Below are 18661 nucleotides of genomic sequence, written 5' to 3' on the forward strand. Positions count from 1 at the left end.
TTGTCCCTGGTTTTCCAGATGAGACAGAATAACTCTTCCTTGTAAGCCAGTAAGAGCATCCTAGCTATGCAATTTTTCAGGGTGGCCAGAATACAGATAACAGCAACAAAACACAGACTGGACAGTTGCTGAGGGAATTGTGTGAGCATCACTTAATTCAGAATTAAATTCAGTGCAAAACCGGGGACAAGTTAAAAACAAAGCACGTATTAACCCCTGAAAACTCTTGTAGAAATGCAACAACATTTTTTATTCCTAAAAAAGTTGGATTTGCCCTTTTCCCACCCACAGCACCAGGGTCCCCCAAAGTTTGTAGCAACTGAGAATCAGGCAGGGAAACCTGGTTACTAAAGACCAGTGTTGCAAGGTTTGTGTCCTCTTTCCCTGCCTGCTTCAGGGAAGGCTTGCTCCCATTCCAACAGGGCATCCTATGGGTCAGCATATCTCAGAAGCTTGCTCAAATGGAAGAAGGTTGCAGGACATTAAGCTGCCTGCCTGCCCTTCTGTTTAGGGTTTTAAGCACTGATGAAGCTGTAGCATCCTTACCAGGCAGTCGCTCTCCCGAGGTCCCGTGCACCCTGCAGCACACTGATTGTGGCAGCAGTCACTGGGCACCTTTCCTCTGCACCGGCCAGAGCATTGCTGGGCACAGATGACTTTTGTTACTGAAAGAAAAAAAAAAAAAAAAAAAAAAAAAAAAAAAAAAAGAACAGAAATGAGGAACGTTTAGGCTGTAATGAGATCAATAAATGCAGAACAACCATCTGATGCAGTATCTGTGCTAGTTTCCCCATGTTCTGCTCACAAATCAGGCAAAAGCTAGAAGGGTAAGAGCTGATGCAGGTGGTGGCAAAAAGAGGATGTATACAGCTCTTGTGGTCTGCTCCAGACCTGCAAATCATGCCCTGGTTAGAAAGAGCATCCAGGCCCCTTTGGCATCGATGTCTGAATTGAGAATAACTCCATGGAGTCAATCAACTTTCAGCTTGGCTCTGCTTTATTGAGGTAACCTGCTATGACTGGTGCTAGCTTTGGGAAAAACAATATGATAGCAGAACTGCCAGAACTCTGGGCTATAGTTGGCTATAATTGGGAAATTATGTATCATTGTGCGGTCTTAGGATTCCTTTGATGACTAAAAATATTGCAGAGAGAGGGGACATCCACTCAATAAACTGATCTTATATGCATACAATATTATTTTCTTTAAGCTTCAATTCCTTGGCCAAATCTTATCTTCATTACTCAACTTCCTCAGGCTTTGCACCAATGCAACCCAAAGGAAAAGCTAATCCTGGGTCATCTTTTAACAGGAGAGGAAAAACTGCCTGCAATATTTTTTTAGATCCAGATATTATCTCAATTTGAATATCAAAGCAGGTAGAATAGTAATCATAAAAATAATTTTAAAAAGCACAACACCACAAAATGCAGAAATTAATGGATAGTGTATGTTACTACCATGGCCAAAACTGGTCTGCATTTTCTCTACAATAAAATCACTGATCAGCAGACTCAGGCTGATAGGGACTGGGGACTGAGTCCCCAACAGAGAAAGTGGGGGATTGCTAGTGTGCTTCACTACAGCACCTGAGCACCTGTACAGTGCAGTAACTGCTACCAGCTTCCCTGCTGGGCAGAAATGAGTTACAACACCACCAGGTAATCCTGTAAGTCAGAAACAGATGGTTGTTAACTAACAGAGAGTTATCAGAAAATGCATGACTTTTTTTTCCTAAACCACACTATTTTTTTCCATTATCCATTTTTCTTGTATCTTGTAAGCAATATATTGCCTTTCCAAGAAAACACATGATTTCCACAATACATATTAGCTTCTCTGGCAGAAACTCCTCTGTTCACGCAGAAACAAGGGAAAAAAAGGTACATTGTTCAACATGGACAGCATTTTGATACAACTTTTCCATAACCATCAGCATAGGAGTAAAACAGCTTATCACCTTCATAGCTATTGACTGAAGCTTCCTGCTGGAAACATGTATCATAGCAAACATTTATATTTTGTACAGAACATCCCACATTCAGCTAAGGGAAAAGACCCCTATCAGACCAAACTTCCCCACATATGAAAACGTGGGATACATTTTCAGCTGCTCAGATTCTCAAATGTTTCAAGAGTAGAGCCAAAGCCTGCAAATGGTTTCATTTTATGTACTCCACATAACCCTCCTGAAGCCAGCACGTGTTTTTAAATGCTGGAAGTCTGCAGGATTGAGATTTGATGTTTTGCAAGCCCCTGGAACAGTTATTCTGTTTTAGCAGTGGGGTTACTGCATCACTGTCCTTGAAAGCAACTTGGTGAGCTTGGCAATAGCACAAGAAAAAAACCAAGCTTGCAGCAAAATAAGAGAGAAAGGCTCTACGTTTATTTTTTGATAGGCTATAGAAGCTGTATATACTTGGTCTTAGAAGCACAAAACTTAGGTTTAAGTCATTATTTACAATGGAAAATGTTGCATTCGTTTGTGTAAGTATAGCAAACTTTCCATTGAGCTTTACATGGTCATGCAAAACTGCAAGCAAGAGGAATTAGAAACAGTGTTTTCCCCCAATTATTATAGAAAAGTATAAAGAAAACTTTCCTCTTCATTCTTTACTTTAGGAGAAATAAAGTCTTGCAAAATCTCAAGCAACTCTGATTGCATGTTACTCTAGTAATTTCAGGAAAATAGACTACCTTCAAAACTTTACAGTAAAGCATATGCAACAAAACTGAACAGCCTCACAATCCCAAATATCTAAATCTACAAACTAAGAAATGAGTGAGTGTCCAAAAGGTCTTCTGAGTACAATATGTAGTGCTATTGCCCATATGATGGTGACATTGCTTGTGTCTATAAAACAAACTTCTTAGTGTTCAAAGCAGAGCTGGATAGCGTTTCGAGCAACATGATCGGATTTAAGCAAGTTGTCCCTGCCCGGGGCAGAGGGTTTTGACCAGGTGACCTTGAATGGTTCCTTCAATCCAAATCATTCTGTGATTCAGTGATCTTCGTGACAGTTTTTTTCAGAGCAGGAAGCCCATATGTGCACATGTGTGATGCAGACTTGTTTCAGACCCACTGACACTTATCATGCCTACTAAGACTGTGAGGAGAAGTAAGCCATGTGTTGTGCTTCAAGGAGTATGAGCATAGGAGGATGAAGAAAGGACAAGTGTAAAACACATGCTGTCAGTGCTTTTATTCAGTACTGAAATTATTCAGTAGGCAGAAGATTACTGTGTCAGATTGTAGCAACCAAGATAATTCCTAATTAATCTGCACACTTACAAGTCTGGCAGTTCTGTTCACCGGCACCCCAGCAGTGGTCTTCTGTGCAGTTTGGATGGCATTTTGGACCTAAAACGTAAGAGTGGAGTATTATAAAAACATTTGCTGTTTAAAACCTGGATGACAACACCATGTGTGTCACAGGAAACAAAACCTTGTGCCTTCATTCTCAATAAATCATGGGAGGAAGCATATGTATATTGTTGTTCAGAAATTTTGAGTGCTGGAGCTAAAATCCTTATCTGTTGTTCATAGCTGGTTTCCTATGTGCAATACTACACACCTCATAGCAAGCAAGTGCAATACTCTGCTGATCTGGCAGACAAAAGAGGAGTATTTTTCCCAGGTACAGGAATTTCAGCAACTGTCCTTCTGGCTCTCAGGCTTGGATTTGCATAGAGCTGCAAGTCCCTACTGGCCTGCATTCAGGCATGAGACAGATGCTTGCTGCAGGCCATGTGGAAATGAATGTTTCTGAACAACATGTTTCTAAGAAGAAAACAAAACCAACTGGATTCACAGGTAACTGCCAGCTATTCCTACCACAAAACAATTTGACTTGTCTGAACCATGCTCTCCTCCTGCTCTCAACCAAAAACGTCCCTCAGCATAGGTCTATGCAGCAGTCACTGGAGAGGCATAGGGACAGATGTACACCTTCAATGTTCAACACTGGGTTCTTGTTGCTAAGCATCCCTTTCTTATCTGCCCTCCTCCCTCTTCCTGCTGTGTATACTCTTTCTTTTTTCTTTCTTTTTTTTTTTTTCCCTTTCAGTGTCAAGCAATGTCCCAGAGAAATAACTGATTTTAGATTACAGGATCACTATCACCACTGACCGTAAGTGGCTGTCTACGCAGATTAATCTGGAATTTACTACACTGAAGAGACATGTCATATTAGAGTAATTCCTCCTGCTAGTAGCAAGTGATCCTTCCCCCCATTCACTGTCAATCACATAGCTGAACAAATGTCAGTACTTGTCCAGGAGTCGATTGATTTGCTCTGGGACTGAAGAACTATGTTTTTTTCAAAGTTAAAAAGTTAAAGGTTAACTTTTCCATGATATTGAGAGCCAGGTTCCTGTGCTGACTTGTACTGTTTGCAGCAATGCTAGGTTACATTCGGGCTCTGCAGCAAATACGTCAACACAGAAGTTGTCTATTACACAACTAGAAGATAAAGAAAATATGTTTCCCGCCAGTTTACGGCACCAGAAATGAAATGCTCAGAAGTGAAAATAAACTCCTTTCCTTGAAGTAACAGGGGATTTCACAAGAACTCACAAGGCACTTCTCAGTGACATCCAGTAATAGGACAAGAGGCAATGGGTGCAAGTTGGAACACAGGAGGTTCCACATGAATTTGAGAAAAAACTTCTTTTGAGGGTGACAGAACACTGGAATAGGCTGCCCAGAGAGGGTGTGGGGCCTCCTTTTCTGGAGACACTCAAAACCCACCTGGCCTCGTTCCTGTGTGATCTGATCCAGGTGTTCCTAATCCGACAGGGGGATTGGACATGATATCTTTCAAGATCCCTTCCAATCCCCAATATTATGTGATTCTGTGATTAGCTTGAGCCTACCTTAGGTATACTAGACAAACTTTTAAACACATGCGTATCTCTTTGCTCATCTAAGCATCAAATTTATTTACCTCTTATAATGACATTTTCAAGGATTATTCATGCATCACAAAACATAGGAGTTTTTTTTACAGCATTCTTGATAGAAAATTGTGCCTTACTGCAAAAATGTGAAGGTGCCTGTATAGCTGCTTTAAATTTAAGGACTCCCGGAAAACATGCAAGTGCTTGTGTGGCTGTCTTTGAAGAAAAGCATTCATTAAGTACTGCATGAAATCAACAAAAATTTCTTTGAGCTATGAGTTAAGGACCTAGACATGACAAAACATTAAATCTCACGTCACTGATGAAGAACTGAATGGATTTCCCTCAGAACTGGGTTTGATGGCTCTGTGCATAAGAACTGGTGGATATGAAAACCAAAGCTGAGAGTTTGGTTGCTGGCTCTTCTCTCTGAAATGAGGAAGCTCATAGCATTTTGGTAAATTAATACTTACAAGAAGAAAGATTGCTTGCAAAGTCAAGTACTGTGAGAGGCTTCCTGCTTGTATCAATGATGTCATTCCATAGAACAGTGTCCATGTTGCATAGTTTGGGGTTGTTGCTGATTTTAACACCTCCATTGAGAATTTCTGCCATAGAAGGAAAAACACTAATGAGTGAAGCAACTTTCTTAAGTATTTCCCTCTCTCTCGCTCTCTGATTTAAAGAAAGGGAAACAAAACTCATATTTCTCCATTTCAGTCACACTGTGCTGCCAATCTGCACAGCACAGGCACACTTGACGTGCACTAATCCTAGGCTCAGACTGACAGGTTCTGGAGGGTTACTTGCTCAGTGCTGCCACTGAGAAGCCACTACACAGAGCTTTTCACCCAGTGCCACATCCAAAAGCCGCTGCCCTTGGCAGACATAGCAGAAGGTAATGTGTTTTCACCTGCTTCAGCTCACAATTCAGTCTCCTCATGCAAACAATTCTTTTCAATGTGTGCTGCTACAAAGTCTGTAATAAATCAGTATGGCAGAAGACTGGGCATATGGCCTGTTCTGCTATTCACTACAGTGCCTCCACTACAGTGGTTGTGATTTCTGATAGTGGGTGAATTAGGCATCTACCAGCACTGATGGTTTGCACAGCCTGACCCATCAGCCAGAGACCATACGAGACCCTAACTCTGCAGCTCTTCACATACCACCAACTCCCACTGGAAATTAACAGAAAATAGTAAATTACACACATTAGAATTAAAAAAAAAAAATCAAAAATAAGAAGTGGATGATTCTTTTCCATTTTGGGGATACAAATAAATCTCAGCATCCTATTGATGCTTTGGACTTCGTGTCCTTTTGTAATGGCAAATTATAAACTTTCTTCATGTTCTGAAAAAGGCTGTACAGCTGGAAAGCAAATAGAAAAACTACATCCAGTTTTTAAAGCACTGACTTTGAGAGAAGATCTTCAATTTGGTCTTGATATCAACAATTTAATGGTCAAAGTTTACTTATGAGTGCCTCCAACTTTTGCCCTGGTCTCACCTGATAGTCGTTTCATTGGCAGCTCTCGAAGTCCCTGGGTTTTATTCATGTGGTAATTGGATAAAACTGCCAGGGCAAAAGAGTTGTCATAAAGCACATTCCCTCGGATGATCTGGAGGTTTTCTAAGGGAATAACGTCCACCATGTTAAGTGCAATGAGCACATAGCCTGCAACCTCCTGTATGGTCTGAGAGAAGAAACAAGGCACTTAATCTACAGCATTTATAAACCATCTTTCAACCTCTTGAAAAGGTTACTATCCTTCTCCCACTCCCCCAGTACAATCTTTGAATTTTAATGAACAAAAAAACAGTCTCATAAGAAGTAAGTAAATTGGAGAACAAGAAGGGACTATATGAAAAACGGAGCCAAGGAAATGCATCTTCATATTTGTATTTTGCATTTGATTGACTGTGCTAAGCAGGTATAAAATGACCCTAAAAGTAGCTACCAGCTGGTCACTACCTGTATGTTGTTCCCAAGCAAGGGCAAGTGGGCATACTTAGAGGATGCAGGAGAAGAGGGCAAGCACGTATGATATGCTAGCTGTGTATGATGCTTTCTCTGAATATTTACCTTCAACGATTTGCAGCACAGACACTTCACCTGATTAAGTCTTATACTTTATCTTCTGTGCCTCTTCCCTAAACAGCACTCTAATGCTCATCAGAGGGGAGGATCAGGCAATCCCCTCTCCAGCGATAGATATTTACAGGACTACAAGACAAGTGAGGCACTGACCATGGATGTAGGTTAATTCCTGTCTTGTACTGTGAAGTGTGTGCATTTCTATCTTCTAAAAAAAATCCCTGCAAATGAAAAAGCCCTCAGGCTACTTAGGATATTCTTCTCTTCTATGAAGTCTATCTGTGAGTTTTCAGAAGACTTGTTATGTTCCTGGAGACACTGATCTTCATGGTCAAGCAGTGCTTGGAAAGAAGAATGGCAATACTATCATATTTATAACCTGTATGTCTGAAACAACTATTTTCTGATATTCATGCTTGCTATTGCAGTGTTTTTTGCTTTCTTTGTTCTCTGAGGAGGAAAGATCAAGAAAATTTCTCTAAACTCAGATGATTGACCTGCTTATTCAGATCCACCATAGAAGAGTTCTTGGTACCAGATACACATTTTTCATGTAAAACATGCATTTTCTCCTCCCGCCTTTTTCTTTGTAAACATCCTAATCTGACATACCAGGAATGCCAAAAGCAAAGCATTTAAAACTTCTTTAAAAACATAAACCCTAAATGTGCAGTGCTGCTGCCATTGGTGCATTCAGACAGGGGGGAGCAGAACTGTACCCTTTACCCAGTGTCTGTTGGTGGGGAATCTGGAGGTGCCAATGACAGACTTCTCCTCCTCATGCTCTGGCTGCATTTTAACATCCATTCTGTCTGTTCTCTTCCCAGTTGGCTGTGGTAGCTCATGCAGTTGTGCACAGAACAAATGTTGTGATGGGAATAGTCTGTGTGTTAAGTTCGGAGGATTACCTTGAAGGTCACAAAAAGCACACAGCTGGTGCAGAATGCAGCTGCCTGCTTCCTTGGGACACAGGTGCTGATAGATGGTGAGGCACTCACCATCATGTGTGAAAATGGATCACAGATTGCAGAGAACGGTAACAGCCTCCACACATCAAAGTCTGCGATCAGTGATTGCCACTCACTTTGCCATTTGCTTTGCCCAATCATATAACAAAGCCTTTTGCCCTCTCAGAGGGGACAAAGGGTAAGCATGTGATAATTTCTGAAAATTACAAACCCATCTGCATGGCAACCAAAATAGGTCGGGTCAACACTTGAGAAGCTATTTCTCAAAGTAAATGATTTTGTGTAATTGGGCTGAGCATAATCTGCAGCCTACGGACATGCTGCAACTGTGATTTGCAATATCTCTGACAATTACTGTTTTTGGATCACTACAGCATTTTATAGATAGCTAGATGATCCTTTGCACTCAGAAATGCAGTAAGATTCCTTTATCAAGACAAGTCATGTTGGCCGAAACCACTAACCTTAAGGAAGGAGAGATCACGGTTATGCTCCACGTAGGTAATCTCCAGGTTACTCAGTACCACTTCACAGTTGTTGTACATTCTCTGCAGGCTGGTGAAATGATCTTCCACATGCCCCAGCTGGGTCAACTTGTTATTTGTCCCTTGACAAACTGTGGAAGAAAGAAGAAAGCTTCATGAAGGAAATCAAGAACAACTATGGGGAGTTGAACAACTCCAAAATGTGTTGCCCATCCAGTTTTTACAAGAATCACCATAACTGAAGCATCAGCACGGTGGAAAACACAGATGTGTCTACTGTGCATGAACCTAATGGCAACAGCACAGGGAGCATACATTTCCTAGGCAAACAGATGCACTAGCATTATGAACAGGCAAGCCCCAGAAACTCTGCACTCATCCACCTAACATTAAAACATCTTTGTTATTGCAATACAGAGGAAGGGAGAGTAATACATAAGTAAATCCCATAGAAGACTTCAAAATACCTTTCAGGTAGAAAACTTCAACCCAATTTGGCTCTTGGGTGGGATCAAAAGAAGGTCTTCATCTCATCATTATTATAATGTATGTCAGGCTTGATCTCAAGAAATTATACCTTCACAGAGCCATAATTTTGAGAAAGACTAGTTACAAACTGCAACACCATTGTATGGGGTGCCATAAAGCAAATAACAAATATACTTGACAGAGCTGGATACAAGTTTCAGAGGGAAGACACCTGTTGAAGATTTACCAAACAATTGATGTTTCACTAGTAGAAAAAATAACTTAAAAATCAATGATAAAAACATAGTTATGCGCTGCCAAAACCATTCATTGAACACATGTTACTTCTCAGTACAGTCATCACCATTAAGGAGCTACAGTGATGAACTACAGGCGAAATACTCTTCATCTGTGTTTGAAACAGGTCATCTACTTACATTCCTCAGTTATTTCTCATTATACATCTACATAAGAATTACTGTATTTGTGATCAGAGTGGCAACTGGACATGGGAGCAGCTTAACAGGGACTATGATTACACCACCTAAAGAGCATCAAGTGTAGAAAATGACCCTATTTATATTTGTCTCAAATTTCTGTAATGGATGAGAATTTCCTAGGCAGGATTTTCTGCTCCAGTTTCAAAGTTAACTGTTTAAACATGTTCATGTTTAAAATCTGCATCTGAGTTCTTTTGCATACGGGAACCACAGATTATTAGCAAGAATCGTCTTATTCTGTGGCATGATCATACTTTGAGTGTTACAAAGTTAGAAAAATTGTCACATATTGGTCTGCGCTGGAAAATGCGTTGCTGTTGGGGATGCGAGTGAAGAGGCCTTGCACTGTTTGGAAAAGTATGAGTCCTACCAGACTTCTTCTGGAATTTTAAGCAATGTTATTGCACAGCTAAGATAAAAGCAGAGATTAGGGAAGAACACAAAACTCAAGACAGGTTCTATGCAGAAGCTGCAGTTTTTACACTACAGCTTGAATGGAAAGATGGGTGGAAAGAGCAGCCCTCTACGGCCTTGTCTTCCAGGCCCATGCCTACCATCTACCAACTATGCAGCTGTGGAACCAGAGACAATTAGGTCATCAAAATGAGTGCCAGGGAAACAGCATGCCTGCAGATTTATTCAGTTGGGATCACAGAAGAGCTAGAGCTCTGAAGTTTGCTCAGTTGACCCAAAAAGCACAGCCTTTTTCACTGCTTTCTAGCTCAGGGCTGACACAGCAGGCTGAGGGCATGGTTCCTCACGCACTTCTCCCTCTCTCATGGGACTGCTCACTGAATCATGCCAAAGAGTTGATCTAAGCCCCTAATAGTGCAGAACAATAAATAAGCAAATGAAATAAGAATTTTTTTAGCTCAAGAAAGCTCATCAATTTGGATCATCATGGTATCCCATGTATTTCTCTGTTGGAAACAGCTCTTACAAGGGGAGGAAGAGGGCAGGAGTACATAGTCAGCAGAAGGACCTTGCCAGTCTGTGAGGTCATGAAAGGAAAAGTAGACATAATGAGCTCTGAAGAGGCTTCAGGTTGGTCCACCAGGACTTGCTATCTTCTCCTGTCCTATGAGGGCAAACAACTTTGATGGCTTCCTACCAAACGTGTCTTAAACCATATGCAAAATACGGTCCCTTCCATCAGGCGCATCATGTCCTCTATGCAGTAAACAGAAGATAAAGGACAAACATTTGTTAAGATCTGGGTAGCAAAAGTAAACAGTTTGCTTCTGGTAAGATTTCAACAGTATATGGTCAGAAGCACTCTGACCACCCCCTAGCAGCTCCCCTCATAATTTTTTGTTTGCTCAAATACATATGGGACCAAACACTTATTTGCCATAAAAAGATCTAAGTGCATAAAAAAAGTTAACTTAGTTACAGTAATACCAACCAAATGAGAACCAGAGTCATAAGTAGTATATGCTGAGAAAGTTGAATCAAACAGAAGAACATAAATCCATGGAGCAATGTTACTGAACTCGGGCTAATCTGCTGCATAATTTTCCAAATAAAATGTTTCGAAAGAAAAGAGAATGACTTGCTTGTACGTGACAAATAATACTATTCCTGCAATTTCTCTTCTTATGAGAACTGTGTACTGAAAAGATACATGCTATAATTATATGGATATAATACTGGCATGAACACTATTTTGGCCAGAGGAAAAAGAAAACAAGACAAATTACAGATCAGAATCTTCAGAAACAGGCAATGCAGACTGAGATTGCACGTATCAGGTAAATACAGCAGGTCATTTCTTCTAGCCTATGCCAAGCATCTGCACAGGTCACACAGGCAATAGAGGCAGTCTAGCACAGTGTAGTACTGACCTTCCTCAGCAGAGTTCAAAGTGGGGCATGTACGCATGAGTGGGTGGAAGAATTACATTATGATTTAACATCTGTTAAGATTGATCTATTTGCTCTCCACAGATTTTGATGCCAGCAACATTTATTATATACTTTTGTTTCAGTGAGTAACAGAGCAAACTATCCAGTGTAAGGAGTCTGGGGAGGGAATGGATCCTTCCACAGTACTGCTGAGTAGTGTGGTAGCATACTCCACATAATAAATTCCCAATGAGGACATTAGGCATGGCTCCAGCGTGTTTTAGATAAAAGTGAGAATGAAGAAAAAATTGAGAAGTTTTCTGATAGCAATTCAGGGTGAGATTGTTCCCAGGCAGTAGAAAAGCTGAGATCCAGATCTGAAAAGTTGGCTGATCTCTAAAAGAGGGAAGTTTTGCTCTGATCTGCTGTGTTACTGTAAAAAAAATGCAGCCAGTGTGGAAATGTTGCTGCAGGGCAGCAGCCTGGGACACCAGAGAGCAACTTCATTTCTATGGGATGTTATTCTTAGCATATGTACTGGACTTCCTAAATGTCAGTGTAGAGTCAGTGTTGAGTCATTTACAGTATTACCTCAACAGATGGCCTAAAAGTAATGCTTGTTTCCGACTGTACCTCAAACTGAGCTGTAAAGTAGCATTTCTTGGTGATGCAACCTCTGCGACCCTCTGATTCTTCATCTTCTAGGACTATTGAAAAGGTCATTGGTTTCTGCTGAGTCTACTGCTGTGCAAACAACTAGGGTGAAATGAAAGCATTTCCTAAATTACATTTTTCCACGGGCAATTTTAGGGGCACAGAATGCACCCACCCCTCTGCAATGCTAAGTGACTTTATCTTCCCAAATTCATTCAATCTCAAATTAAATAAGCTGGTCCCTACAATGATTGTACAGATACAAGTAAAATCTGTTTTCATCTTCTCAGAAAATCTCTGATCACTGAAGCACCAATCTTGTCATGCATATTTGTCCCACACTTGATAAAACCCTGGAGAATGCTTTGAACCCAAATTATTACCAATCCCCAAATCATCAGTTGTTTCTGTTCGTGTTTTCCCTGATTTACCCTCTTGCTGCTCCGACACACACATTGAAATAATAATAAGGCAATTTCAGAGACACGCAGTCCATTTCCATGCTTCATATATCACTGATAGCTCTATTCTACTTGGTATAATAAACATGTATGTTTTTTTCTGCATCTTTTCCAGCCTCTAATGATAATGCAAAACTTGCAGAAAAGAGATTTTTTGCTTAATCTGCCAGAATATTTCCTTTCTTCTCACTTGCAAGTTCATTTTTGATTCATTTTGGCATTTCTTGGAAGAGCAGTACCTTGCAGGGATCTTGTTCCAGATGCAGAGCTGCCTCCAGAGGCCAGGGAGGAAAATGACTTTTGGTCTTCTAAAATCAGTGATGCCCAATACTAATTCACCTCAACCAGAGTGTGAAGAAGAGAACACTTCAAGTGAACTAGAAGCATTTTGTAAGAAATACTAATCAACATGCTTATGTATGGGCAATCACAGATAGGAATGGTTTTGTGTTGATGTATTCGCCCCTTACAAGGGCATCCACTGACCTTTTAGAACTTGATATTTGAGGTCTCCTCCAACTCAAGCGGTTCTATTGTCCCCTGCTAATTAAATGAGGATCCCTTTGTGTATTCAGGCACAAATCTGGACAGGTCTTGTACGTTAGACTTTTTTTTAACCAATCCCAAAGCTCTCCCTTACAGCTACTGAACAGCTCCCCAGAGGCCCTCCAGATAGTTGTGGAAACCTGGTATGTGCAGAACTAGCACTGTTAAATGATCGAGATAACAGCATTTAAGATTATGAGGCAGAACGAGAGTAGACAACACATTTGTCATAATTAATAACTACTTCTGATAAAATATTTTCTGCAAAGAAAACAGGAATGAAATGTCAGAGACTCAAAAAAGAAAGTGACATTTTGTTATATGTGATTATTTATATAGTAATACTTCATATATTCCTCAACTTTAGAGAGAGATGCGATGGAGAACTTCCCGTATTACTGAGTTTTGAGTGTATTTTTCATACTGAGTAAGTTTCATGGGGGTAGAAAGACTACATGACACAAAAAAAAAAAAAAAGCTGCTGTAATGTGCTTTGAAAAGTTGCAATATGGAAAGGAAAAGATAGAAAACAAGTGAGGAGTTCTCAGAAGCTGGCAAATGTTTTCCCTTGAGAACAGTGGTTGAAATGTATACAACAGCTAAAAAGACCAGCCTAATGTCAGCACTTGGGCACTGGAAATGTCACCACAGAATACAATCATTTTTGCACATACTCAAATATGGTAATTTGAAACATCATGAAAAACAGACACGTAGCTGTTTCAAGTCCCTACTCAAAAAGAGTGGTTTAGAGTAATGCAACTACTGAGATTAATTCAGATTTTAGGCACATTGGGAAAAAGCAATGACAAGAGCTCTTACAAATACTTTGATGGAAGCTAAACGCAAAAGTGACCCAAAACTAGAGCCACAGCAAAGAACAAGACTATGCTCTAAAAGAAATCTTTTCCAGATGGTTTCTTATTTCTATTTACTTGATGAAAGTAACTTTTTCAGTTAAATCTAATTTAAAATCTCCCCTGCTCCGGTTAGGAGTGGAGATCTGCCCTTTGATGGCAAAAGTCACATCCTAAATTGCAGACACAGAGGCAGCTTGACAGATGGATGACCTGATTGCTTGTGAGTGTCTCCATCTAAAAGAATAGGTAATAATACAAAAATCGTCTTGCTCCTCAATAAAGACCTCTCCAAAATAAAAGCATTTCTAGCATTTCTAACAGTAAGAAATTCTGTCTTATGAATTCCCTATGATTTTTCCCTCGATATTACTTAGTAATATTTTTGTTTTTCTTCTCTCTTGTTATTATTTTGTTATTTTTTAATTCAGCATGTATATTTCCTAATGTTCCGAAATCAGTCTTTCTACTGGCTTCAGTGAGAATGGGATGTGGGATTCAATTCTCTCACTGACACAGATGAAGAAATAATAATGACAGTGTGGGCTAGTCCAGCATTTAAAGTTTCCCTCCAAGTGCCTTACAAAACTACTGTAGGAGGGATAGAGCACAAAACCAAGCTTTTCTATAAAAACATCAATTTCAAAATGTAAGTAAGAGGGTGGTTTGGTTTGGTCTTTATCTTTGTTTCCCGCCCCCCCAACCCCCCTTTTTTTTTTCCTGGGGAGGTTTTCTAGTGAGGTCCTGAAAGGTATGTGGTTTTAGACCAGTTTTCTTCAGATAGCTTTGTCAGTGTTCTGTAGGAAATCACTGCTGATTATGTCTGAAGATGACACAAATTCTGGGGCTCTAAATGATAACAAGAGGCAGGTAACCTGCACAGGCTGATTTGTATAACTTAGAAAACAACCCCTCTGAATGACATTTATCTGAATTATAGCCAAAAGCAAAGTTTCAATCAGACTGTAGGGCTTGACCAGAAAATGGGGACCTAGGATGTAATCTTTCTGAGAAGGACTTAGGGGTGAGCAGTGCATGGCTTGATGCAGAAGGAAACCACAGTCACTGGATGCATCAGCAGGAAAATACCAAACAAGTAAGGACCTGCACTCAGCATTCATCTCTAGCTGTGCCCTGCTGTGCTGAGAGAAGAAGCCTCTGCACTAGAAGGCTCTCCAGTCTTAGTGAAGCAACTTCTTGCAGCACTGGAAATGCCCATCCTGGCTTCAATCATTCTCCAAGATGGGTTCCCCAGACTGATGAGTTGTGCTGCCTACCTAGGAGTTAGCTTGTGCATGAGATTTGGTTTACTGGAAGTGCAATTACCAATGAACTCAACAATGAGACATTGCTACAACAGCAAGGAACTTAGGATGACAACGAAACTTCATATAATCAACTACTGTGCAAACACATATGCAGAAATGATAATACTTTGTAACTTTTACACACCAATGATTGAATCTACTGAAAAACACACATCTCCCCTATTCATCCCCCAACGCTTTTAGGAGAAACTCAAAGCCACACTTAACACGTTATTTAAAGTCAACCAAGGATGTGAAGTTCCCCCACAGCATTTTCTCTGTGTGAACTTGGCAGAGCACAGTGATGATCTTATAGTTCCCAACTTAGAGTGGAGCAATTGAACGTGTATGCCCGAAGATACAAAACTCTTCAAGTTCAAACATGTCTTAAGCAGCATACTGCATGGCAAAGCAACAACAAGCAGTGCAAAGAGCAATGAAATTTTAGAAACAACTTGAAGGAAATCAAGGGGAAAAGGCAGTGCTGGTGGTGCATTTGGTAATAGCAGATGCAAGCACTTCTGGCGGGTCTCTAATAGGAAGCACTGTCCACACATCAAATAATCTCACCTTTGTTTCTTTATGCCATGTCAAACTCACACACTGACGAAAGTAAGTTCATTCAGTACTGAAAAACAACCCTAGTGTGAATCCGAGGAGGAGACCCTGGGTCCTCCTACTGCTTTTCCCACAATAGGCCAATCAGGTAGCACAGCTCTTGGCTAACAGCCCTTCAGCTCTCCAGTTTTGCTGCACACGTTCCAAAAGTCTATGTAGAGACCAGCACCAAGTGGCCAGAAGAACTACAACACAGCTCACTGAGACTTTAATCCTGAGAGATACGCATGGCAGGGGTGTGGCATTTTGAGCTCTACACCAGAATATATCAGGAAACAAGAAGATGACAACAGATAGACAAGCTTGTGCCTTGTCATCTGAGAAAATGCATTCTTTGTCATTTGTTCCAGCAACATCCAAAGAGCAACAGGGTTTTATAGCACAATAAAAAGAAAATATGCCCATGAAAATGTGAGACCACTGACATCACAACTGAATTGTTTAAAACAGTCTCAAAATGAGTTAAAACTTGGGAAACAAAATTTAAAACATGAAATGATGCTGTGAACATTTTACCATGTAGGGTTTCTTAAGATACTGCAATTGCATATGTCCATTTGTACTTTCCAATTAAAAGAAAACAAGTGTTTCTCTTGATTTATGCTAAATTGAGCCTTTTGTTATAACAAATTTCAGCCTTTACATATGTAGTTCTCTCTCGAGCCTCTTTCTTGAGGCTTTGGTTCTAGGTGAGCACTCATATGCAAACTCAAAAAGGGTAAGATAAACCTATCACATCTGATTCCAAGTAGAAGACTAGCAGTTGCTATTACAAATGCAACATAGTCTCAGTTTTTAGCCTACAAATATTTATATAAATGCATACATACTTATATGATCTCTAGAGACTGCAAAACATACAGAGCACAAGAGCAACCATGTAGGTTTTATGCACCACCTTGAGCCACGCATGCCCACGCTCCATGGTAAGCACATTCACTTCCATGTACAACCCTGTCCACCAAAGTCATGCAAATACTGCCAGCAACCACAGCGGATGGTGAATCCAACCTCTGGGGCTGCATCACACTGTCACTGCACAGTGCTTGCTCTGAAGCTGGTCAGTAGAAAGTAACTCTTTGCAAATTTCAGCCTCACACAGATTCAAGCAGGAAAGCTACAGAAAGAGGGAGTTACGCTCCCAAAATTCCCAGGAAACATCTTGTCCCTTAAGAATGAGATCGCTTTCTTGAGTGAGGCTAAAACAAGACAGGACCAAGATAAACAGTATCTGCTCCTTTAAACAATAAAGGTACTGTTGTTATCTGTACTAACAGAGCAAACAGGCCCTGTTAAATAACTAAGAAAAATAAGAAAAAGCTGATAAATTTAAAAGGTTGTATTCATGGGAATGAACATTACAGTTAACACTTACGTTAGGGTTTCCAGTAGAAATTTGGATATTTGCACATGTTGACAGGCAAGCAAGTTAATGCATGCCGCATGGGTTTGAAAAAACTCCAATAATATTTAAGTTTAAAAGGAATAGTTGAAGAGCATTTAAACGTACATATGCTCCAGATTGCTGTTTGATCTTCATTTAAGCCTTGACTAAAAGGAGAGACTCTATTGAAATCAATTGGATCTGAGTCAAGCTCTTATTTCACTTAATTTAGCTGTGTGAAATTCAATAAATGAGGTGAATAGACATACCACTCTTTTATTTCCAGAAGAAGAAGAGCTAAAACTATGTTTTGAAAGCACCGCTAAACAGCCACAACATGATTTAACAGCACTTGGGTAAGTTTGGAAGACAGAGACCAATTTATCTTCAACAGTCTGGGAAGGAAAAACATCCAATTTGGTCATTGCTACTGTAAATGTTGCATGTTACAGCAAGTGCCCTGCTTTTAGAGTTGCCCTTATTTAGCAATACAGAATCTCAGCCGCATTTAATGCCAGATTTCAGTAATGTGAAGAAATGTAAACAAGTTTGAACATTTTAAAATGTACTTGAAATGCACAGTACAATACAAATTACAGGCTGTTCACACTCTGAAAAGATTGCCTCTCCATCTTGATTAGAACAGTGAGCTCCTGCCCTACAACCTGAGCTCAGAGCCAGCACTCCTTGTGCTCCTTCACCCTTTTCAGCAAATAAACTCCTCAGTGAACTCAGAAACTCTGCAATCTGAACTGCATTAAAATAATGCCATATTGGATAAACTTCTGCTAGCACTCTCAGAGTTGTACATTCATAATGCACAATTGCCAAGGTCACAGAAGATGAGACAATGGAGTTAATCTTTTGTTTGAATGCGTTACAGAACAAGGCACTGACACACATTTTATTTCTCTCTGACCTTGCCAAGACAGCCCTCCCACTTCCATGTGCTTCTTCTACTCTGTCACTGCAGGGGAAACATCACGGCTCCTATGTGAAGTATTTTGAGGCCCATGTGTGCAGTGGGCTGCACAAAAGCTTATCAAACAACTGTTATTGTGGTAGTCTCTTGAGGATGCCTTACTTACCTTTTGTCTTTGAAAACACTAATGGAAGAAACATTAACAAACTGATGAAATAAATTAACTTCTTTTCCAAAAAAAATTAAAGTGCGGATTTGTCAAAGGCATCATGCTGTAATAATTTTCTTTAGGTGAAATTATTAATTCATCACAAGGATGAATGCAGCTGCTAAATTTGATTCTGCAGCTCCTCTGCCCCCACAGTTTGAGGAACAATGCTGATTTTGTGTCTCCCTGGATCAGTTCCACACAGACAGGTAGGCAAAAATCCATGCACCTTTCTCAAACACAAAAAACCTACATGCAAATACAATAACGCACTTAAAATGCAGACATAAATCCCATGGACAAAAAGTTGTCAGAAAGAAACTGCTGTATCAGTTAAATGAAAAGGGAATCAATGCCCCTCTTGTATGGAAAGCAATTACATTAGCTACCATGTAAGTTAAAAAATTGAGTGCAAAAATTTTATTGGTAGCAGTCAGTT

At 40.1% G+C, this 18661-nt stretch overlaps 1 protein-coding gene across 2 annotated transcripts in view; it reads right to left on the bottom strand.

The window, feature by feature from the left end:
- Nucleotides 1-18661, bottom strand: part of EGFR (epidermal growth factor receptor) — a 151833-nt gene that overhangs the window by 37404 nt on the left and 95768 nt on the right. For both annotated transcript variants that reach the window (XM_085226730.1, XM_085226729.1), the window contains exons 2-6: nt 8433-8584; nt 6413-6599; nt 5374-5508; nt 3294-3362; nt 547-665 (exon numbers count right to left, since the gene is read on the bottom strand). In XM_085226730.1, the coding sequence (XP_085082856.1) occupies nt 547-665; nt 3294-3362; nt 5374-5508; nt 6413-6599; nt 8433-8584 (662 nt within the window). The remainder of the gene's footprint in view (nt 1-546; nt 666-3293; nt 3363-5373; nt 5509-6412; nt 6600-8432; nt 8585-18661) is intronic.

The sequence above is a fragment of the Meleagris gallopavo genome, chromosome 6, assembly GCF_905368555.1.
Source record: "Meleagris gallopavo chromosome 6, MGAL_WU_HG_1.1, whole genome shotgun sequence".
Taxonomy (NCBI): Eukaryota; Metazoa; Chordata; class Aves; order Galliformes; family Phasianidae; genus Meleagris; species Meleagris gallopavo.